Source organism: Acipenser ruthenus, chromosome 36 (assembly GCF_902713425.1).
Source record: "Acipenser ruthenus chromosome 36, fAciRut3.2 maternal haplotype, whole genome shotgun sequence".
NCBI classification, from domain to species: Eukaryota; Metazoa; Chordata; class Actinopteri; order Acipenseriformes; family Acipenseridae; genus Acipenser; species Acipenser ruthenus.
The window spans coordinates 1,586,265-1,609,642 of NC_081224.1; the positions used below are offsets into that span (position 1 = coordinate 1,586,265).

At 38.9% G+C, this 23,378-nt stretch overlaps 2 protein-coding genes across 3 annotated transcripts; one reads left to right on the forward strand and one right to left on the reverse strand.

Moving 5' to 3' along the window:
• The first annotated feature begins 317 nt into the window (after positions 1–317).
• LOC117402044 (retinol dehydrogenase 8) lies at positions 318–7,239 on the forward strand. The gene is made up of 8 exons (XM_034002862.3): positions 318–732; positions 1,337–1,400; positions 2,563–2,679; positions 3,193–3,354; positions 3,730–3,909; positions 4,907–5,000; positions 5,247–5,430; positions 6,109–7,239. The coding sequence occupies exons 3-8, from the start codon at positions 2,583–2,585 to the stop codon at positions 6,337–6,339; spliced, it is 948 nt and encodes a 315-aa protein (XP_033858753.3). The 5' UTR covers positions 318–732; positions 1,337–1,400; positions 2,563–2,582; the 3' UTR covers positions 6,340–7,239.
• LOC117962402 (protein GPR108-like) lies at positions 7,127–19,682 on the reverse strand. Of its 2 annotated transcripts, XR_009310657.1 has the most exons (19): positions 19,432–19,682; positions 18,719–18,838; positions 18,057–18,107; positions 17,488–17,573; positions 16,853–16,932; positions 16,625–16,743; positions 16,474–16,548; positions 15,708–15,812; positions 15,411–15,544; positions 14,633–14,708; positions 14,361–14,434; positions 13,514–13,631; positions 12,869–12,999; positions 12,028–12,071; positions 11,658–11,707; positions 11,266–11,349; positions 10,640–10,761; positions 8,541–9,598; positions 7,127–8,507 (listed from the first exon to the last, which is right to left on the reverse strand). XR_009310657.1 is itself a non-coding variant. In XM_059007945.1 (18 exons), the coding sequence occupies exons 1-18, from the start codon at positions 19,531–19,533 to the stop codon at positions 9,520–9,522; spliced, it is 1,650 nt and encodes a 549-aa protein (XP_058863928.1). In that variant the 5' UTR covers positions 19,534–19,682; the 3' UTR covers positions 7,127–9,519. The 2 variants fall into 2 exon arrangements, 1 of the variants encoding a protein (XP_058863928.1); XM_059007945.1 differs by having other exon boundaries at positions 7,127–9,598.
• Between the last annotated feature and the right edge of the window lie 3,696 nt (positions 19,683–23,378).

The following is a 23,378-nucleotide window of genomic DNA, read 5'->3' on the forward strand; positions in this document are numbered from 1 at the left end:
ATAGCGCCGCCAGGGGGCGGATTAGAGCATAAACAAACTCCACTGTCTACTGTAGAATACTGTAAAAAAAAAACAACTTAAGCTAAATAAATACACACACAAATAAAACGCTGCACCACGGAATCGTATTCATTTCGCCGTCAGTCCTGTTTGTTTACAAAGCTCTTCCAAGCTTTATTTATTTATTTTATATTTTTTGTTTAGTTGTGGGGACCCAAGTTTTACCTCGCTTCACATGGTAAATACATTATACAAATCTTTATGTCAATTAGAACCCCTTTTTGGGATTTGAATATTTAACCTAAACGAAGACACAGAGTAAGGTTAGTAGCTCCATTGCTTTTTTTCCCCCAACAATGTGTTCAGGGATTTTGCAAGAAGTACTGTACACGGCTTCTAGACAGACCGAATCTGCAACACGCGTTGAGCATTGCTGTAGAACTACATCTCCCATAATGCCGCGTTTTGTATGCCCCACGACTGAGGTCCCGAGACCTGAGGGGTCAACCCTTCCTCCGAATGTGTGTCAGCTCAGCTGGCTGTGTCCAGCCGGCGGTCTGTGATGCAGGAGCTTTGGACTGAATGAATTATGCATTGTGTTAATACACGTTCGCTATGGAGTAAGAGGACTGGCCCTATATTTAAAGTGCATAAACAAACTCCATTAAAAAAAATACGGGAAACAGCAAGTTAAAGATTTATGAAGCACGGGATTCTGTAAGATGTAACTGGGTAAGCAATCGGGAGTTTTCTTTTTTTGTGAATTGTAAGCTGTTTTTTTTTTTTCTGCAGAAAGCAACAGTGCGTGTTATGTATGCATCTTTTTTATGTTGGTGCTATTTGGGTGAACACCTCTAGGCCTGGGTTGGCAGTATTTGCAGTATTGACTGACTGTACAGTGTATTGCACACTAAATAAAACGCCAGCAGTAATTCAGAACTAATACTATAGTTTAAAACACTACGTTGTGTCCGTGGTTAGCAGATACTCCAAGTTTGTTCTTGCGAACTAAAAATCTGGATTTTAATATTGTTGCGTATTCAATTTTGAGCTGTGCTTGTCACTGTGCACACTGGCTTGCTAAAAAAATGTAAACATAGCATATTACTTTGAAGTTTATTATTATTATTATTATTATTATTATTATTATTATTATTATTATTATTATTATTATTATTATTGATTTAAGTTGTGAGCATGAATTGTATCGATTTTACATGATTATGGTAAAGTCATTTATTTATGGTCATATTTTAATTGTTATTCATTTCTGTAGTATTGTGTGCATTGCATTTAATCTTCGTGGGTTTTTTAATTTTTTTTTTTTTTTTTGCAGAAGTTTGACTTCGTCACCTGTAAAGAACAGCGACCCTCTCATTAAAACCACAGGCACTTGAAAGGTGATTCAGTCACACGTATTATTCCCATCGTTTAGCTCCGATCGCAAACGGCGTAACTCAGCATTATTATCACGAGGAAGTACAACAAATCTTGATAAACGGTGTACTTCAGTTTTATTTCAGATAGTCTGTTTGATCAGATTTTAAAAAGTACAAAAATAAGATCTGCAGTTATTATTACTATAAAATGCGCACTTTATCGAAGTTGTTATTTTTACATTTGTATTATTTGGTACATTTTAAAAGGTGGTTTAAGAATAGCAGAACCATAATTAAATTGTAATAGTGTGTGTGTGTGTGTATATATATATATATATATATATATATATATATATAACATTTGAAGAAATGGCTTGTTATGATAACTTAATATAATTTTGTTAACTGCAAAAGTTAAACCTAAATGTAATGCATCAAATTGCATATACAGCTTGTGTTCTGATGTGTTTTTCAAAGAAAAATGTATTTGGTACTAAATTGGTTAATAAGACACACTGAGGCTAATCAAGCTCTTAGTAAAACCTGGAAATGGGTGAAACTGCTATGCAACAGGAGTCTTATTTCCATCCCTGAAATACCTGAATATACAGCAGTAAATGTGTGAAATATATACAGTGTAGGGAGCAGTGTGGGCACTACTAGTAGCAACTAGTAAAATTGTCCTTTTGTCACACAAAAGGACAATTTTAATGACCTGAGCAGCAGAGATCTGCATCTGTTTCAACACACTGAACAGAAGCATGGAAGTGTTTACTGAACTTCACCGTGGGTTGACCTGCTTGTTTCCTACATTGCAATGTATTTAACGCCTTTAATCCCCTTTGCAAGCCCCCTGTCGGCCCCAGACTTCAGCCCTCAGCTTCCCAGGGAGGTTAAGAGGATTAAAATATCAGTAAGGAGATCAGCTTGTTCCAGCACACTTGATAAAGCTGGGTTTGCCAGCAGCTCTTAATGCACAGTGCCGTTTTATCACTCGGTACAGTCCTCATGCTGCAGAAAAATCACAGACAAGCATGTTAAAAATAAACATGGTGAAGTGGTAAAAGAATAGTAAACTGCAAAATGTACTCTTCTCAGATTTACAGATTTGAATTTGACCTTTTTTTTTATTTTTTAATTGTTATTTTAACCAGGCTCTTTCTCCTGGCTTGTTTCGCTGCAGGTTGCCAACAGGGCGGCGCTATGGCCTGCAGGAACGTTCTGGTAACGGGCTGCTCCTCTGGGATCGGCCTGGCTGTGGCCGTCCGCCTGGCCAAGGATGAGCTGAAACGATTCAGGGGTAAGAGCTGGCACGGGGGCGGGAGGGTGGCAACACATCGGGGCATTTTAAGCTGGAAATAAAGATTTTGAAAGATTTAAGAAATGGTTTGATCACAGGCCGTATTAGTCTTTTGTATTTGTCAGGTGGGCTCAAGTTTGCACCCCAGTTAACATGCATACTGCATAAGGATGGTGATGGTTTAGGGTTCAACCATTTCCCAAGTATGAAACACATTGTTAAACACTGTGCTGCAAAGGAAGAGGTCTGCTGGGATGATTTAATAGCGGGATGTGTACAGTAGGGTTATTAATTCAGCATTTATTGGCAGTCTGTCCCTAAACAGCAAAAGCCCTCTAATAGAAGGCTTGTTTCATTTCGTTTGATCCCAGAGTTTAACAGATCCTGGTTTGCACTGGTCTTGGACTACCGTACCAAAAGTAAGATTAAGTTGTCCTATGTGTGAAACGGCCCTAAGCAATTTAGGAAATGAAATCCAGCAGCCCCGGTGAGCTCTGTTGTGTTGGATTGCAGTTGTCGCCACCATGCGTGATCTGGACAGGAGGGGTGGTCTGGAGCAGGCGGCGGGGAACGCGCTGAACAGCACGCTGGAGATCAAGGAGATGGACGTCCGCAGCGAGGAGTCCATCAAGGAGTGTGTCAACAGCATCCCCCAGAGACAGGTCGACGTTCTGGGTACGAGAGCCACAGCGTGTCCTTGCAGTGGAACCAGAAACGGTTCTTGACCTCTGATAGGGACTCTTTTTCACAATCACAACTTTTAACTTTTTATATATATATATATATATATATATATATATATATATATATATATATATACTAAAAAAATATGTGATTTGAATAATGTTTCTTTTCCTTTTTTTAACGCAGCAGTGCCCAGTTAGGGTCAATTTCAATTAGTTTCAGTTCAGGATCTTTTAACTATCAAGTCCTGCATCTCAATGCATTCAAGCAGGACTGCAATTACCACAATGCACTGCAGCGCGGGCAATGGACTCTTGACAAGAGAACCCGGAGCTGAGTGGTACCCGTGCTTTTCATCTTCCCCAGTGAACAATGCCGGGGTGGGCATGATCGGACCCCTGGAATGCCAGAGCATCGGATCCATGCAGAGCCTCTTCGATACAAACTTCTTCGGTCTGGCGCGAGTGGTGAAGGAGGTTCTGCCTGACATGAAGAGGCGCCAGTCAGGGCACATCGTGGTGATGAGCAGCGTCATGGGCATCCAAGGTGGGCCTTGGTTTAACCGTTATAAGCCATCAAATTCACTGGCAGACGTTGATTTAACGTGGTGCGTTAAGTAAGTGGGCCACTGTGCTCCGTTCCTCTCCTCCTGGGCAACTCGGAGCGCTACCAAACAGTTTTTATCGGTGGTCTGAGAGGACAAAATGTGCGCTGGCTGAGAATTAACCGGCGGCTAACCCACTGTGATTGCATCGGATATTGTAAGTCACCTCATCGGCGCCTGTAACGTCACTGAAAGTGTAGCTCTCACACTCTGAATGTCTGAAAGGGTTCAAAGCTTTTAAACCACAACAGTTTCTATTTTATCATATTATATACTTTAATATCAGTTTTTCGTCAGTTTTTTATTTAGATTTAATGACTTCATATAATGTGTTTCGAAGTGTTCGTGGCTTCCTCTAATTTGAGAGTGTACTTTCTCTTGTGTGGTTTGTGTGACAGAGTGAGCGAGAAATACAGAACACTTATAAGCAAACATTTAACATATGTGCTTTTTTACTGGTATTGGGTCTAGTTTGAATAAGTGCTCCAAAACTGGTTGTAATTCGTTCTTAAGGTTTTAGTAAATGGTGGAACAAACGTGTGCAATGTTAACCTATAGGAGATCAGATAGGACAAGTCTATTATTTCAGTCGTTTTTTCCAGTATCTTTACTCCTCTATAATTATTTTGAATTGGTTATAATTAATTTTAACTTAAAAACAAAAACAAAAAACTTTTAAAAAGTTTTATGTTTTGTAGGCGCATGGGCTGTATTTAAGTAAGGGATGGGCCAGGATAACCTTCATAACCTTGCATAGCGTATTGAGACATTCCAGGTTTTCCTGAGAGCCACGATTGTAAGTTGCCTGTATAATAAGGTCAGTCTAATAAACGTCATGCTGAAATCTAAAATGTCACAAATTGCTGTGCAGTGGACCAAAAAATACCCTGCAGTGCTCTTCCCTTCATTAACAAGTTGTGTTCTCCTGTGTTTTCTCAGGTCTTCTGTTCAACGATGTTTATTCTGCCTCGAAATTCGCTGTGGAGGGGTTTTGTGAGAGCTTGGCAGTGCAAGCGATGAAGTTCAATGTAAAGTAAGTACAGACGATCCATTGATCCAGGCGATATCATTTTGCAGGTTCTCTGATTTTCATGATGTTAAATAAAAGATCTAAATTATGTTTATATAGCTTCTTTTTTTTGATTGTCTCAGTCCTAAAATTCTTGGTGATGCAAAACTTTTGGCCAGAGCTGTAAGTAGTTCTGGTGAAAGCCTTCGGTGATGACAGCAAACGCTTGAATGCAAGCACTGGCTCTAAACCGCATGCTCTCTCCGACAGAATGAGTCTCATTGAGCCGGGACCGGTGATCACGGAATTCGAGAATAAGATTTATGAAGACGCCGCCAACATGGATCTCTCGGACACGGATGAGGAAACGGCTAAAATATTTAAGCAGATTTACCTCCCATACTCCAAGGCCATTTTCACTGCCCTCGGACAAACCCCACAAGACATTGCAGAGGTAATTTTAAACAAGTCTTCTCTAACGCTGCAGGTTGGGGGCCAAGTGCTCCACAGCTGGTAAAAAAAGGAATTCTTCTACCAGCTCAATTTTGCCCCCCCGTGGAAATTTAATCCGTAGCAAAAAAGAAACATCACAAGACCAAATTTCCCACTATTGTAAGTTTCTAAATAAAAGCCCAGTGCTTTATATCAGTGCTTAAGCATATAGCCAGCCTTGTCAGTTTAACTCTTTCAGTGCTGCAGACTTGTGTACAGGAAGGAAATATGACAACACTGCAGAACACTAGTAGTATAGGAAAGAGAACTCCACTCACTGCAGAGTGCTCTAGTAGTATAGGAAAGAGAACTCCACTCAACACTGCAGAGCGCTCTAGTAGTATAGGAAAGAGAACTCCACTCAACACTGCAGAATGCTCTAGAAGTATAGGAAAGAAAACTCCACTCTACACTGCAGAGCGCTCTTAGCCGTATAGGAAAGATAAACCCATTCAAAACATCAGACCTGTAAACTAATCGCACGCTAATTTATATATCTACGTCCATTTTTATTTATTTTTTCAGTATAAGGCACTGGATAACCACAGATACGCGTTTCCTTTTCAGTGCTGTAAAAAAAAAAAAAAGGTGCAAAGACTTTTCAAACAAGTACACTTTTGTATTCTTCTTCCTCACACAGCACACCCTAAAGGTGATCACCTCCGACAGCCCTCCCTTCCGTCACCAGACTAACAAGCTGTACACCCCGCTGACCGCCCTGAAGCAGGCTGACCCCAGCGGCAGACTGCCCCTCGATGCCTTCTACAAGATCACCTTCCAGCACAACCGCGTCCTCAACGCCAGCCTGGCGCTGCTCCGGCTGCTGCACAGACGCAGTCGCAAGGAACCCAAGCCGGAGAAGCCCGCTTGATTGGGAAAAAAAAAAAAAAAATCGCCACTTCTTGTAGCCTTAGGAGTTTTAGCCGTGAGTCTCGACTCCGATCCAGACCAGAGCTGGCCCTGGGAGTCCTAGTGTTGTCTCCCAAGAGGTAGATCCTCAGTCACTGTGTCCTAGGCAGCTTGGATGTGGTTGATCTGAACTATTTTAGTGTGTGGAGGTATGGTCAGGGATGGGAATAAGACTCCTATTGTGTAGCAGTTTCATCCATTCCAGGTTTTACTATGACCTTGATTAGCCACAGTGTGTATAGGTAACAAGCTCAGGTGGTGTGTCTTATTAAACGCCAAGTAAAACTGCTGTGCAATGGGAGTCTTATTTCCATCTCTGTCGTTTGGGTCAGAGTTCAATGAACATCTTTTTAGATATTTGATTTTAAGTGTTTTTTTTATGCTGCTTAGACAAGTTTATTTCTTTTCTTCAAAGCCAGTATTTTTTCCAAATTGGATAAAGTTTAGTATTTTAAGAAAAATTCCACACTTTTTTAGCGAGTTTTGGAGCTTCGTTTATTTCAAGCTGTATTTTGTAAATATTACAGATCTGAAATGCACTGTCGTTTAACAGATGAGAAACCTAGGGCCACATTTGTAAATCATTAGTGGACCATTAACCATTGTACTAATAAATACATCAGGATCTTATCATGACTTTTTCAGTTTGTTATTGCTTTGACTATAGCCTTTGTATTTTATTTAACAGGCAAGTATCGTACCTACACATGCGTCTGATCAGTCACCAAAGAAAAACAATGTACAATCTATCGAACAAGCATTTTGGTTGATGCTTTTATTATTTCAACACTTTTACACTGATAAATGCACTGTTCTTTGGAGCATTTTTCAAAATTTAAATCCACAAGTTATACAACAGTAATTTTTTTTTTTTTAAATTCTGTATATATAAACTTGTGATACTTTACACGAATTAGCATGTGGATACCACTGCTACAGACACTGTAATAAAACTCTGTTGACATCCAAACAAAACGGTTAGAATTTCTTAAACTTGGAAAGTAAAAAGGAAAACCACAATCACACTCACACACACATCATTAGCAGTTAGACTTATTTTCAAATAAAATATAAAGCTATTAAACCGTTGACGCCTGCTTCCCCTAAATAAACAGAGAAGAAAAAACACCACATCCTAAAAGTGGAATACATACCGTAAATAAAAACGCTGACAATAAAGAAGAGACAGGATTAAGCAACGAAAGATAGAGGAAAAAAAACTTTCAAATTAAAATAAAAACTTTAGGAATGTTTCAGAAATATACATCTTCAAAACAGAGTATAAACGCCGCTAATCAAAGCAAGTTAAACTAAAAAAAAAATCTATTTGATACCAGATTACTATGATCGTTAAACACAAAACAAACACTAACGAAAAGGTGGATTTATCACTTCAACCAAACCCCCCCACCGTCTTCTCAATTACACCACCCAAAGACACAAACTCAAAGATACATACGATAGGGTAAATCGTCAGTACTGTCTTCTACAAGAATATGTACATACCCTTGCTTTAGCAACTCATGTTGTTGGAAGCACTGCTGTTTGAAATGGGAGACCACACATCTCCGCAATGATGCCAGCTTGGTGCACCTTCCCAGTACTGTTGAAGTACAAAACGATCTCCTGTTAGCTAAGAATGGGCCCACTGTAGCTCCCAAGAGTACTTTAGCTTCAGATTCGATTTTCTTATATGCCTCTGTACAATAAGGAGCACTCGGAGGGAAACCCACGTCTTCACAGGCTTTTCAAAGGGGTAGGTGAACCAGGGTGCACTGGGGACTTCCTGCATGAAGTTTAAGAGAGGGTCTTCCAATTCACATTTTAAAAAAAAAGTGGAAAACTTTCCGGTGAATGATGTTGAATGCTTTTTATATTTTTATATTAAAAAAAACTTTTAATCTCACTGTCTTTCTCACTATATTTATAATTATATATAATATATATACAGTATATATATATATATATTTTACAGAATGCATAGTATTGTACATACAAAACAGCTTGTACTGCATCAGTATTTAAATCTCGCTACTGTTTCCAAGAATGATTTTTGCTGTTTCTGTGGAAACTCTTTCTTTCAATCAAGTAAATGAACAGGGCAGTGTGATCTGATGAGCCACAGCACAGCTCACAGCGAGGGACACACAGACAGGGTAAAACCTTGAGTATCTTTGTAAGGCTCTATAGGGCACAGCAATACAGACTACATCCAGATTCTTACTAAGATTGTTGTACTTAAAATGACTGGTCCACACAGTGATTTACTTATGTGTTCTCCCCAAAACTAATCATAACCTGTTTTTGTTTTTATTTACAGCATGTTTCCTCGTTACAAAATACATGTTCCCCAAAACAAATATCATTAAATGGAGTAAAATAAACCCAAGAAATCACTACCGAAATAAATAAATAAAGCTAGACTGCATGAAGTGTCAAAGTCTGACAAGAAAGAAGCTGAAATAAGTTAAGTGTTTTTGTATCACAATTTTAAAAGCAATAGTAAATATAACATACTTGGTTGTGTTTTTTTTGTATGCAGTTTACAAGAACAAGGTGTCTGGTGGTTTTGTCTGTGACCTCAACACTTTTTTTTTTTTTTTTATATATATATAACAGTCAATGCTTCAAACCACGCTCATCAAGATGTACCTCTAAAAACATTCACATAATCTATTTGCTTGCCACCAGAACAGAGATCCTCAGCACTTGGATCTCTAGATCATCCAAGGTTGAATTAATACAGTCACAAAGTGCGACAAAAACATGGGATGCCCCACCAGGAAAAAAAAGTTCTGGAGTGTATAGATCAGGGTTACTGCTTACTTTTCCACACACATATTCACACCAATACAGTTTCATCGCAGGAAAACTCTGCTAACTGATCTATTAAGAAACAGCACAACAGTACAGAAAAGGAGTTTCCGAGGCCAGATCTGTGGGCCTCTGCTGCTTCGAGTCTGTGGAAACCTGGATCCGTTTAAAAAGAAAGCAATGATTATAATAATAATAATAATAATAATAATAATGATAATAAGGAGAAGAAAAACAATGGGAATAATCCAGCACGTGTGTGTGCACAGACTGAGGCAGTCTGTCTTCACAGGCTCTTAGTCCCTGGGTCAGTGGAGTCACAGTTCTCTTAATCTCTCAGCCTCTCTCTCCCGTTAGAGGTTTTCTTCACATTTGATATTCCTTCCAGTACGCCAGACTCGGTGACCCTAAAAAAAAAAAAAAAAATCAGATGGAAATTTGAAATCAATCTAAGGCATGCTTTTTTTATTTCATTTATTTTTTCACAGTTTTTATTGTAATGTTAGTCCTGGATCAAATACATTGAATATTCAAACCACGCTGGCAATGCTTGACTGTATTAAGTGGCAAAAATGGCCATGTTTGTATTTGTTCAAGTAACGTACATTTCTAAATGACTGTATAAAAATAGATATATCATGTACAGCTCTGGCCAAAAGTTTTAGAATGAACTCATTTTGCTTCATAAAATCGAATGAAACCTGCTGAATAATGTTACGCTAACATATTGAATTATATACCACTTTGTGGTTTTCCATATACTTAACGGAAAACTGACAAATTGATTTCAAAATCCAACATTATTATTATTATTATTTATTTCTTAGCAGATGTCCTTATCCAGGGCGACTTACAATTGTAACAAGCTATCACATTATTTTTTTACATACAATTACCCATTTATACAGTTGGGTTTTTACTGGAGCAATCTAGGTAAAGTACCTTGCTCAAGGGTACAGCAGCAGTGTCCCCCACCTGGGATTGAACCCACGACCCTCCGGTCAAGGGTCCAGAGCCCTAACCACTACTCCACACTGCTGCCATGAAGTACTATACTACTAGTCTGGCTTCCGGTAGACTTTTGCAATGTCATTTTGCAGTTTCTTTGATTACATGATGCTAAATAAAAGATCTAAATTATGTTCATATAGTTTTTATTTTAATGAATCTAAATCCTAAAATTCTTGGCGATACAACATTTTTGGTCAGAGCTGTATAATGCATAACCAACCCCAGATTTTGCTAGCCTTTCTTTAGCAGGTAATTTGATGGCGTACCAAGTTTATTATATATATATATTTTTAACATAAAATAAAATGCATTTTTGATTTCCAGCCAATTCAAAATGGAATGCAAAACGCGTGTTTGTCTGAGCGCTGTGCTGTCCACCAGGAGTTTAAAATTTTTTTTTTTTTTTTAAAAGGCAATGCTGTGGACGCTGTCCTTACACTTCATCCATCTCCACATCCTCCTCGTCTAAGGGCAGCTGCAGGTAGGGGTTATTGGAGGCTGGCCGGAACTTATACCCAGTCAGGACAAAGAAGACCAGTGTGGACACTTCCACCAGCAGCTGCAATTTAGCAAAACAACCATCACATTCAAAACACACTGAAGGCGGTAGGTCTGTCTACGCGACTTCATTGCAATACCAGGTTTTGGATACCAAAAACATGTCCCAAACCATTCCCCCACGCAGTCATTATACAAAGTGCAAGGATAACATCCGAGAACCGGACCGCACATTTAAATTGCACGCATTTGAAAAGTAGGATCTATTCAGGAGTCTACATTATTCTTAATGAGTCATTTAGCAGATGCTTTTATCCAAAGCGACTTAGAGACTAGAGGGTGAGCTATGCATCAACAACTGCTACTGCTGCAGAGTCACTTCCAACAGGACCTCGTTTGTTTTACTCATCCGAAGGATGGAGCACATGGAGTTCAGTGATACAGTGAGTCAGTGGCTGGGATTGGAACCAGGAGCCTCCAGGTATCAAGCCCTTTTCTTTAACCACTGTTCCACCAAGCCTCCAATGCAACATTTCTGACATGACAGGCCAGCCCTTTACTGTACCTCATAGAACCACTGCCACTGGAAAGGCACGGTCACTTTGAGAAGAATAGCAATGATGCGGGTGAAGTAGATATAGCACACAATCTGCAGAGAGAAGAGAAATGCAAAGTCTAGTTTAGGATGTCGTCTACATTCGGTCTCATTGTCACAAGTCTGATGCTAAAAGGTTACATTTCGAAATGTCACATTATTCAGCAGGTTTCATTCGTCTTTATGAAGGAAAATTAGTTCATTCTACAGGGCGATGCAAAACCTTTGGCCAGAGCTGTAGAATGTTTTACACGATAAAAAAAAAAGTTAAATAAACAGGCGATAAAACCTGACAATCTGCGGCTGGGATATTGGATTACCATTGCTGTAATTAAATCATTAATAATACACCCTCTACATACCATGACATAGTAATGTCTGAAGAGTTTCAATTTCGCCAGGTTCATGACAGCTAGAAGTAAAAAAAAAAAAAATAATAAATACAAAGAAAATAAGGTGTTCAGATCTAATAGGACAACAGAGGACTAAAGCACAGCGGACTCTATAGCACAGCAGTCTTTACCTGGCTGAGTGATTTCATTACTGCTATTGGGACTGTTCACACAAAGGAATAAACTAAATCACCAGAACCCTTTTGTAAAGGCAATACCAGTTCAACACAACGAGAGTGTTCAGTAACATGATTCTGTTGACCCAGGAAGATCTTTTCCATTGCGATTTGTCAATTTAACATCTTGAATCTTTTTTTTTAAATGAAGAACATAAAGCAACCTTTGCCATCTGTACTGGAAGCCTCCTGTAAGTGCCGTATCGACCTGCCAAATGAAACCCAGAAACACAATCAACGCTTACTTCACCCACGTTGGAAATTCCTGAAACTAAACCTGCATTTACAGTAAATGTTTGAATTATTCTACAATGCATCTGCGGGTATGAGTGCTTTTGGGAATTGACTTAGCAGAGAGGATGTGATGGGTTTATAACACACAACAAGAGTATAGCGAAGGACAGGGCTGGATAAAGTTATTGATTTTGTGCTTCTGCTGTCCTTGCAAGATGATTTTGTTTTTTCACTTTTGTTTAATGTGTACAGTATGTATAGTTTGAAGGAAAAAAAAAGCAAGCTATTGCAACTCAAGTGTCTATCCTGGGTATCATATATATAAAATCACACACACACTCATACATATACATAAACTATATGAACATAATTTAGATATTTTATTTAACATCATGTAATTAAAGACACTACACAATGATATCTCAAAAGTCTACCGGAAGCCATAATAGTAGTACAGTAGTATTTCATGTTAGATTTTGAAATGGCACATTTTTTAAAAATGTTTTTTTAAGTAAATGGAAAACTACAAACCGACATATAATTCAGTGTTAACTTAACATTATTCAGCAGGTTTCATTCGCCTTTATGAAGCAAAATGAGTTCATTCTACAGGGCTAAACCTTTGGCCATAGCTGTAGGTTAGCCAACGCTCAATTAGTTTAGACAGACCCAGATTAGCATTAAAATCAGGGTCTGTGAAGCAAGAGTAGCTCGCGTTTCCGTTCCGAACAGACACATGCCGAGTAACAGAAATGAGTGGCCTGGACTCACCAGACCACAGGGAAAAGGATTGCTCCACAGCAGATCAGATCAACCAGGAAGAGAATCTCCTTCCACAGGTCATAATCGCTGGTCCCCTCCTCTGTGGATTCCAGGATGATGTAGGCAACGTTGGCCAGCACCTGAGGAAGCGACCATGGGGAGAAACATTAGAGAACTGGGGTGGACGTACCAGGCAGGGCCGAAGCACAGTTAACATCACGCTGAACTCAACGATGAATTGAAATTCTGATCCGACTCGAGAGCTCAAAAGGAACGCTCCCCCGCCATAGTTTTAGAAGGTACTGGCAGAGTGGTTTTAACTCTGTCATGCCCATTTCTGTATCACATATGCTACAATGCTTAGACCCCCTCTACGTTATTCTTTTTTTAAATCACAAGACAGAGTTTTTCAGTGCATTAAGAAATGTAATCTAATTCCATAAATAAAGTTTCTCATTTGGGCATTACATTACAGGGTTAAATATATAATGTGAATGTGACAGGCTCACATACAAGGGACTCAGGTACTGCCGCTGACTGACTATCAATGCAACTCCATTTATATTTTAAAGTCACAGTAAACCCCACTGAAGACGTTCTTCCTGGCTTCTGCAATTGAATTCTGTTGCCGAGGCCATGCACAGATAACAGTACCTGCAGAGGGATGACTATCATGAATATCTTCTTTTCCTTGTCAGACAGGATGTATTTAACAAAAGCCCAGCCCGTTCCAATAAGGGCCAAGGTGATAAACAACAGGGCTCCTTTCAACCTGAGGGCCAATCAAAAAAGACTAATCAATATGGTTTCATTCATTTTTACTGAGGCATTAACACGGACAGCGAAAAATATTTTTTCAATGGAGAAACGCTGACACCTAGTGGCTAGACTGTTCCCTGCACAGTTTAGATTTCACACATTTACTTTTGCATATTCGGTTATTTCAGGGGTGTAAGACTCCTGTTGCACAGCAGTTTCACCCATTTCCAGGTTTTACTACGAGCTTGATTAGCCTCAGTGTGTATAGGTAACAAGCTCAGGTGTGTCTTATTAACCCATTAAGTAACAAATACATTTTTCTTTGAAAAAAAAAAAAAAAAAGAATCACAACACAAGTTTGATACATTTACTTTTGCAGTTAAGAAAATTAGAGTAAGTTATCATGACAATATAGTTAAAGAGAAATTTTAATAACAGGTAGATGCTGCCACAGTTAAAAATGCTCCACAGAATTACAAAGTAGCCAGTGCTCAAGTGAGGACATTGGCGCCTAATAGGTTAAAACACAGCAAAACCAAGAATGGATCAAACTGCTATGCAATGGGAGTCTTATTTTCATCCCTATACTTATTCTGATAATAAAGCTAGATAAAAATAAATGCCTCCAACAACTTGAGTTTATTTAATCAAAATAATAAAAAGAAATACAGAAAACAGCTCATAGGAACAAAACATTAAATACAGCAAGCGCTGTATGCAAAGAAAGCATGGTTTGACTTACAGGTGGGTGATATAGTACATCACTGCCCAGCCTTCAATGGGATGTCCTTCAGTGTTAATGAAATGGAAATTTATCTGCAAACAGAATCGTGGTTCAGGTTAGCACTGCAATGCGGTGCATTGCATTTAGTAAGAGCGACGAGGGTTTAAAAATCGCAGTGGAAACTAATTACTGCACTGGGAAAATGGTCCCCTACAGTCTAACAATACACTTTCGGACAGCGTGTTACACTGGCGTGCAGTGTTCTGCATTCCTCAAAGCTGCGTACTCACACTGTGGAAGATCAGGGAAATGGATTTGGTGAATGCCAGAGCTGCCATGAGCCAGTGAATTTTAAACACGTTGAACCTGCGGAGACAAAGGTGGAAGAACCATGGAAATCCTGAACACGTCACGGAAACTGGAACCTATTGCATTCTGCTACAATATCAGAAACTAAAGTTATTATTAGTATTATTTATTTCTTAGCAGACGCCCTTATCCAGGGCGACTTACAATTGTTACAAGATATCACATTATTTTTACATACAATTACATAATTTTTTTGCACATTATTTTTTACATACAATTACCCATTTATACAGTTGGGTTTTTACTGGAGCAATCTAGGTAAAGTACCTTGCTCAAGGGTACAGCAGCAGTGTCCCCCACCTGGGACTGAACCCACGACCCTCCGGTCAAGAGTCCAGAGCCCTAACCACTACTCCACACTGCTGCCCAGTTGCAGTATGCAAGGAAATAAAAACCTCTATATGCTGCAAAAAGTGCCCCTTTTATTAAGATCAGCATTTTTCCCACTCAGATAAGGAGGTGGAGTTACACTGCCAGAGCAGTGCAAATGTGCCGTTGCCTGACGGCTAACCTTTTTATCAAGGGATATTTTTTAGCATACTGTATTCTCTTAGGCTTTTCATAAAGCATATATACAGCTATGGCCAAAAAGTGTTGCATCATCCTATAGAATGAATGATCTATAGGATCCCTTCTGTAGACCATGTGCTTTTGGGTTTGGGCGTCCCTTCTGTAAACCATGTGCTGGATTCCTCTTACCTGTGTTTGACAAGAACGTGCACCCAGAGCAGAGCTGCAGCGAAGAAGAATCCAGACATGGAGATGTACAGCAAAGGCAGGGGCATCTCAGCTGCTGAGAGAAAGCCTGCAGGATTCCTCTCTGTGATCTCAATCTGGAGAACGACACACAGTACAGGCAAGCACAGATTTAATAGAACAGACGACTTGTGTTACCAAGCACAGTGTCTTCCTTCTGTTTGGCTGCAAACACTCCTAGCATGTTAGCATTTCAAGGTGTTTAATCCTGGAGTTTAGGAAACGAAACGGCAGACTCACGTCAATGCTGAAGGAGTTTTCCTTGTCCCACAGCTTGCTGAAACAGCGGTGGAAGTTCAGGTTATACATTCCCTCCTCGGACTGGGAGACGATCTTAATTTGGAACTGAGAAGGAAAGAATGGAGAAAAAAACACAAAACTGTTGTTTTCTGATCTGTCATCAGTAACAGTAATATAATATCGAAGTTATGAAAATATGTTTTTATACGAGAGACACACAATTTAGCAAAGAAAAAACTTAAACTGCTTCAAAGTATTTTATCATATAAAATATATATTCATAACTAAAAACATATAGATAGAGAGATAGACAGCAGAGCTGTTTGCTGCTTTTAAATGGCTCGCTCTCTCAAAAGAATCTCTCCAACAGCCTAAAATAATCATACTTCTTAAAAAAAAAAACTTTCATCGATAATTATGAAGGAGGTAATCATTTGATAAAACAACAATAATAATAATAATAATAATAATAATAATAATAATAATAATAATAATAATAATAATAATTATAATAATAATAATAATATCAAAGTTAGGGTTTTAATAATTTAGCAGAAAATAAAACCTTGCTTAAATGTATTTTATTATTCATATATATGTCCTTTAATCTATAAAATTATGAAGGGGTTTCCATATTTGATAAAATAGATTTACTTTTCAGTAACCAGACCAGTGAACCCAGTTGTGATAACAGGAGAGGAATGGGGTTACAACCATGGGAACACCCCTAGAGAGCAGAAAATAAACAAACAGGAGCCAAGCTTACACTGAAGTTGTAAGAGCTGTTAGTTTTCTGCAGGACCAATATCAGATCTCCATCCCGACTCCCTCCTTTTTCAACCTGTAACAAAAAGAGGATTTAATAACCAAAAACACTGGAAAGAAAACCTATGGCACTGTCTCTACTCTCTACTTACCCTGGGAGTGTTTTCATCTGCTTTTGTCTTATCTCCTTCATCTTTGTTTGCAACCTGTTCGTGTTGAGAAACATTGACAGCAGCCTGTTCGGGTTTGTCGACTCTTTTAACTCTGTTACCTGGAATTAGATAGAAAGCATTCAGCTACCTGGTATTTTTTTTTATTATTACACCTAAAAGCTAAAATAAAATCACAATGATTTTGAGCATGAGAATTCTTAAACAAACCCGTGGCATCTTTCAAATCCAGTGTTTTCGCTTGACCAGTTATGATGTTCTTCTGGTCACCATACCTCTTGACTTGAACACTGTGCAAAACAAAAACCATGATTATTATTTATTATTATTATCTTTTTCTTAGCAGACACCCTTATCCAGGGCGACTTACAATTGTTACAAGATATCACATTATTTTTACATACAATTAGATTATTTTTTACACATTATTTTTACATACAATTACCCATTTATACAGTTGGGTTTTTTACTGGAGCAATCTAGGTAAAGTACGTTGCTCAAGGGTACAGCAGCAGTGTCCCCCCACCTGGGATTGAACCCACGACCCTCCGGTCAAGAGTCCAGAGCCCTAACCACTACTCCACACTGCTGCCAATGATGTGCAGTTAACCCATCTCTCATGTGCAAGGCTTTTTATTTATGTTGTTAAATTTATCAGTGCTTGATACAACTAAATTGCTGCATACACTTTCAAAGTCTTTTGGGTAGAAATCGGAGGAACACTGGGGTGAAAAACAGGAAACATCTGTGGCAGCTTCATTATGGGGATGTCTCACTATGTCATATTTCATGTTTTACCGACATTTTATACTGTGTTTTTAGTAATGTAACAACTCAAGGCTTGCCTGCTGTCTTTAAAGTGAATGAGAAACAGGACGAGAGGCTCACTGCCAGTCGGTTTGGTCAGGACACACGCGTCAGACTCCTCAGCCTTTGGGAACACAAACAGCATATAAAACACTACACCCCGAGAAAGAGTCTGTCTGTGCTTCAGTCTGTTAATATACAGGATGTCATGGGACTTCCCAATCAGAATTACTTTGTGGGCAAAATGTGGATCGTAGCTTATGAGGTGTGGCTCAGATGCTAGGACTCGGGTAAAGGGCTGCTAACTGTTTGTGGATAAATATTGCTGTTTCAAACAGGGTGCAGATTTCTGCAAGATGAGTCACACCAAACAAATAAAGCCCAATTTCAAGCCAAGGAATTGCAAAGTGCTACTAAGCCAGTTCATAACTTAATCACAGTTTTTTTTTTTAATTTTCTTTTCAGAAGTCAGGTGAAATGTCTTGCGTTTTGTACTGCTTTATTCTTAATGAAAATGTTCAATTGGGATGGCAGCAATCTGCGCAACTTTTGACATTAGTTTTAAAGCAAATCAGCAGACAAAGGAAAAGACAAGGTGCATACTCACTGCGTAAGACATCATTCCACCAACACGGGATTTTGATAGGCTGAATCCAATCTGCCATGCAATAAAATTAAAATGTTAAATTTCTTTACAAAATCTTTAGTATTTACATCACAATCATTTGACTTGTGAACATCGTATTACTAGGCATTTATGTTGAATCTCATCCCAGTTTAACCTTGTAAGGCACACTGACTCTTATTTTTGCAATGAGGTGCACGAAACAGAGTTTAAAATTTACTGACAGGCTGGATCATCTAAATGGTCAGTTTCCTCCTTGTGATACTTGAGTCACTCTCTAATGTATTTGGAGGCTGCGTGGTCCAGTGGTTAAAGAAAGGGACTTGTAACCAGGAGGTCCCCGGTTCAAATCCCACCTCAGCCACTGACTCATTGTGTGATCCTGAGCAAGTCACTTAACCTCCTTGTGCTCCGTCTTTCGGGTGAGACGTAATTGTAAGTGACTCTGCAGCTGATGCATAGTTCACACACCCTAGTCTCTGTAAGTCACCTTGGATAAAGGCGTCTGCTAAATAAACTAATAAGAAGAAGAAGAAGAAGAAGAAGAAGAAGAAACCGTTTGAACGACAAGCGCTTGATTCCTTGTAAGGGGTTAAAGCTACAATGTAATGCCACGTGTGCCCAACCACAGGTCACTTGCTTACAGGCTGTTGTTCGAAATCCATGGTTTCACCCGTCAGGGTAAGACTCTTCACGTTCACATCCAGAGTTCCATTGGCGTAAAATCCAAACGAATTGAGGTGGATAATGGACCGCCTCTCGTTCTGAAATAAAATAAAATAAAATAAAAAACGAGAGTTTGCTGTCATTAATTTAAAAAAGAAAAACATTTGCCATTCATGCAATCAGCCACCTCGGTATGAATTCATTTTCACTATTGGAATCGATTGTTTTAAATGTTATTATTATTAGGACTGTTTCTGTGAAATACACAACTTAACCTCGCACTAACTCTGACATGCACAGTCATAGCCGGGTCTGCCTTAACTTTTACAAAGTGATTAGGGAGCACTGTGCCGGCGCATTGAAAAGCCAATACTTTGAACACACACACACACATATGTCAACATAATGATACCAATGTATTAATATAGATTGCGTTACATTATTATTATTATTTATTTCTTAGCAGACGCCCTTATCCAGGGCGACTTACAATTGTTACAAGATTGAAGAGCCCGCTTGGTTATTTTTCTAAACAGTTGACTGGCATCTAACGACACATCACAGAAAACACATCACCGGACCACGTATTATGTTACGATCATGAATATACAGCCAGCCTCCCACGATCTATCTCGTTACCCAACGCGGTTCGCGTAAGGCCTTCACATATATTCAAAAAAAACTGTCTTACCTTCAACTTTAATCTATGTATCCTCGCACTACAGCAGCCGACCAAAACGAACAAAACAAAGGCGTGTTGGCACCCCCAAAGCAGACCACGGTTCCTTGCCATGGTCGCCTCCCGCCCCCGAGGCAAATTATTCAATTGTATTATTATTATTATTATTATTATTATTATTATCGTTCCCGTCGCCTGGCTTCCTCTATTCCCAGTTACTTCCTGCTCCGCAGTTACACGTCACCACAGCAACACAGAAACAAGGTCCCGCCTCACGGGCAAACTGACAGCGGGGCCAGCCAATTGAAATGTGATGAAACACAACCCCGCCCAGCACCAATACAAGATTGATATTCAGGTTGACCAATTGAAAAAGCGGTAAGTAGCGACTTCGCATCAAGTGGTGTAAAATTCGGTCTAGTAAATTCTGCAGCGTACCAAACAGCTAATCCTGAAAATTGGTTTATTACACAGCATTTGATAAAAAAAAAAAAAAAAAAAAAAAAAACTATAATGAAGATATTGAACCGGCAAAAAAAAAAAGTCAGAAATATGAAAAGGTATGAAATAAGCAAATAATTAATATATTAATGATAAAATGGTAAACGCGTTTTTATTCCATTAGGTGTGATTTAAGTGAAAGTACTCCTATATTGCTATGTGGAGTGTGGAGTAGTGGTTAGGGCTCTGGACTCTTGACCGGAGGGTTGTGGGTTCAATCCCTGGTGGGGGACACTGCTGTTGTACCCCTGAGCCAAGGTACTTTGCCTAGATTGCTCCACTGAAAAACCCAACTATATAAATGGGTAATTGTATGTAAAAAATAATGTAATAGTATGTAAAAATAATGTGATAATTTGGCCATAGCTGTATATATGCTTTATGAAAAGCCTAAGAGAATACAGTATGCTAAAAAAATATCCCTTGATAAAAAGGTTAGCCGTCAGGCAACGGCACATTTACACTGCTCCTTATCTGTGTGGGAAAAATGCTGATCTTATTAAGAGGGGCACTTTTTGCAGCATATAGAGGTTTTTATTTCTTTGCATACTGCAACTGGGCAGCAGTGTGGAGTAGTGGTTAGTGCTCTTGACTCTTGACCGGAGGGTTGTGGGTTCAATCCCCGGTGGGGACACTGCTGCTGTACCCTTGAGCAAGGTACTTTACCTAGATTGCTCCAGTAAAAACCCAACTGTATAAATGGGTAATTGTATGTAAAAATAATGTGATATATTGTAACAATTGTTGCACATTCCGCACGCGGATCATACTTGCATTTTTTAACTTGCCGGTAGCCTATTTCTGCTTGACACTAACGTTAAGTTATAAATGTGTTGTTTATATTTAATACACATTACACTGACATTTCAGTTTAAATTGAATACATCAAACGTGCGTGCTTTTTATTATTTAAATACATTATTGTGCGGCTCTTTATTCAAGTGTGTGCAATATTTCAATGAAAAAACGAAACCAATCTCTTCAGAAAGCTTTGTTCCTCAACCATAATAAATTAGAAAAGAAAAAGGTGCCTCATTGCTATAGTAATTTATTTAAACTACCGGATACATTCGCTGTCTACCTAAGAAAATTAAGAATTGCTTAATATAGTGTATCAAAAAACATATTAAGGTACATTATATCATTACACAGTGCAACTGTCAATGTTATTAAGGATAGTTCTGTGGCTCGGAGAGCGAACCTTACTGAACCAAATGCTTCAAAGGGTTCAGACTGAGGTTCAAAAGGCTTTTCACTTCAATTTTTTGACGTCATTTCAGAGAATAATGGCGTTGTCCAAACCTAGGACGAGCATGCGTATTAAGTTGTCTTATACGTCATAGTACTAAATTAGTCCCCCTGAACAGGATCATCTGACGTCCGATTTGGCACGCTGCAATCTGGGTCTTGTTTAGTCTGATTTAGCGGATGATCCGCCTGTGGTGATTATCTTCTGGTGTGCTGCAATCGGAGTTAACAAGTGTACTAACTTTAGTCTAAGCAAGTGGACTAAACCATCTTAATCCGCTACACATCAAGTGGACTAACTCTGGTACGCTGCAATCGACTCTGTGTGTCTTGGGCGCGGCCACCCCTCTCATGTTGCGTAATTAAATATTTACGTCAAAGCCCAAGTATTTCCACAAACGTCACACAATTACAGTATATTATAAAAAAAAAAAAAAAAAAGTGGTTATCTATATCAACAGAGGTGTAACAGCGCAGTGCAGGGTTACAATGCAAGGTCAATATTTAAATAAATACAGTATAGTTTACAGTAAGTGCAATTATACTATTATTATTTATTTCTTAGCAGACGCCCTTATCCAGGGCGACTTACAATTGTTACAAGATATCACATTTTACAGATATCACATTATTATTATTTTTACATACAATTACCCATTTATACAGTTTTTTTTTTTTTTACTGGAGCAATCTAGGTAAAGTACCTTGCTCAAGGGTACAGCAGCAGTGTCCCCCACCTGGGATTGAACCCACAACCCTCCGGTCAAGAGTCCAGAGCCCCAACCACTACCCCACACTGAAGTACAATATGAAATATGAATGCAGCATGTAGGATTACAACAGTGTATATCTACAATGACACAGAATAGTGCAATAGTGCAAGGAGAGTGCGTCAGCTGAGGATCCAGTGACGTGAGCTTACGTCAGGCTGATACAGTACATTTATAGTAAGGGGCAGATCAAGAGATCTCCAAGTCCAGCCTAAACAGGGGGGTCGTGAGGAGGCGGCGGAAGTCATGAAGATTATTATTATTATTATTATTATTATTATTATTATTATTATTATTATTATTATCTGCAGCACAGTTAAATCTGTCCTACTACGAGCTGCATTTACTGTTTTAGACCCATATTAAAATACGCGTTGCTCAATTTCCACAAGTAGCGTTCAGTTGGTTGCAGCAGGTGTATGACAAATAGGTCATTCGCTGGTGGTAGAGGGTATCCTATCTTAAAGGATTAGATATGACAGGTTCTGCTGTACTTATTATTTTATTCCAGGTTTAGCGTTTTTGGTTCATAGCAAAACGCAGTACGGCCCACCATGTGCAACTAACGGGGGTGAGATGAGGAATTGATGTACCGCCTTGTCGTTGAAACAGACCAAGCTGAGTCATGGAATATTGGAGACACCTAGTGGAACGATGAGGTAATGCAATATATAACTAGGAGCTGTCTTCCTATTCCATCTGAAGCATTTTAAAAAACAGAGGGTCGACTTTAGAGAGGGATGTTCAATCGTGCTGTGAAAGAGGGATGTTCAACGTTTAAAAGTCGTGTTTAAACTTTAGAATGAACATCAATCACGAATACCAGTATATGCATGTTAGCTGTAGATAATAGGGGCTTAAGCCCTTTTTTTTTCAAAATGTATTTTTCATTTTTGTGATAAAACTTGCAGAAAACAGAAGTAGGAGGCTTTCTGTTGAGTACCCCAATGCTGGATTACAAATTGCAGTTGCTTTTAATAAGTTGTAAATGTGTTAATTTACACTTACAAGGTTTGTAATTCTTATTCATGTAATAATATTGTTTTCAATGTGTGTGTGTGTGTGCTAGTGGGTGACTTGTATTATGTATTTCATAGCAGACGCCCTTATCCAGAGTGACTTACAATTGTTACAAGATATCACATTATTTTTACATACAATTACCCATTTATACAGTTGGGTTTTTACTGGAGCAATCTAGGTAAAGTACCTTGCTCAAGGGTACAGCAGCAGTGTCCCCCACCTGGGATTGAACCCACGACCCTCCAGTCAAGAGTCCAGAGCCCTAACCACTACTCCACACTGCTGCCCACTATTGGTTACATAAAACTAAAATAAATGCACATGGAAGACGCTTAAAGAGCTCGGGCTGTATCTTCACAATAGGCTCATAAGATAGCAACCTTGTTAAAGTAATTGTAATTAACCAAATAGTTCCAT

Coding starts and splice junctions, on each gene's coding strand:
- LOC117402044 (XM_034002862.3), top strand. CDS start 2,583: ATGGCCTGCAGGAACGTTCTGGTAACGGGCTGCTCCTCTGGGATCGGC. Junction 3,910..4,906: donor CAGCGTCATGGGCATCCAAG/GTGGGCCTTGGT, acceptor GTGTTTTCTCAG/GTCTTCTGTTCAACGATGTT. Junction 5,001..5,246: donor GCGATGAAGTTCAATGTAAA/GTAAGTACAGAC, acceptor TCTCTCCGACAG/AATGAGTCTCATTGAGCCGG.
- LOC117962402 (XM_059007945.1), bottom strand. CDS start 19,533: ATGGCAAGGAACCGTGGTCTGCTTTGGGGGTGCCAACACGCCTTTGTT. Junction 15,545..15,707: donor AAAACTCCTTCAGCATTGAC/GTGAGTCTGCCG, acceptor GTCGTTCTCCAG/ATTGAGATCACAGAGAGGAA. Junction 11,708..12,027: donor TTCCAGTACAGATGGCAAAG/GTTGCTTTATGT, acceptor TTTTACTTCTAG/CTGTCATGAACCTGGCGAAA.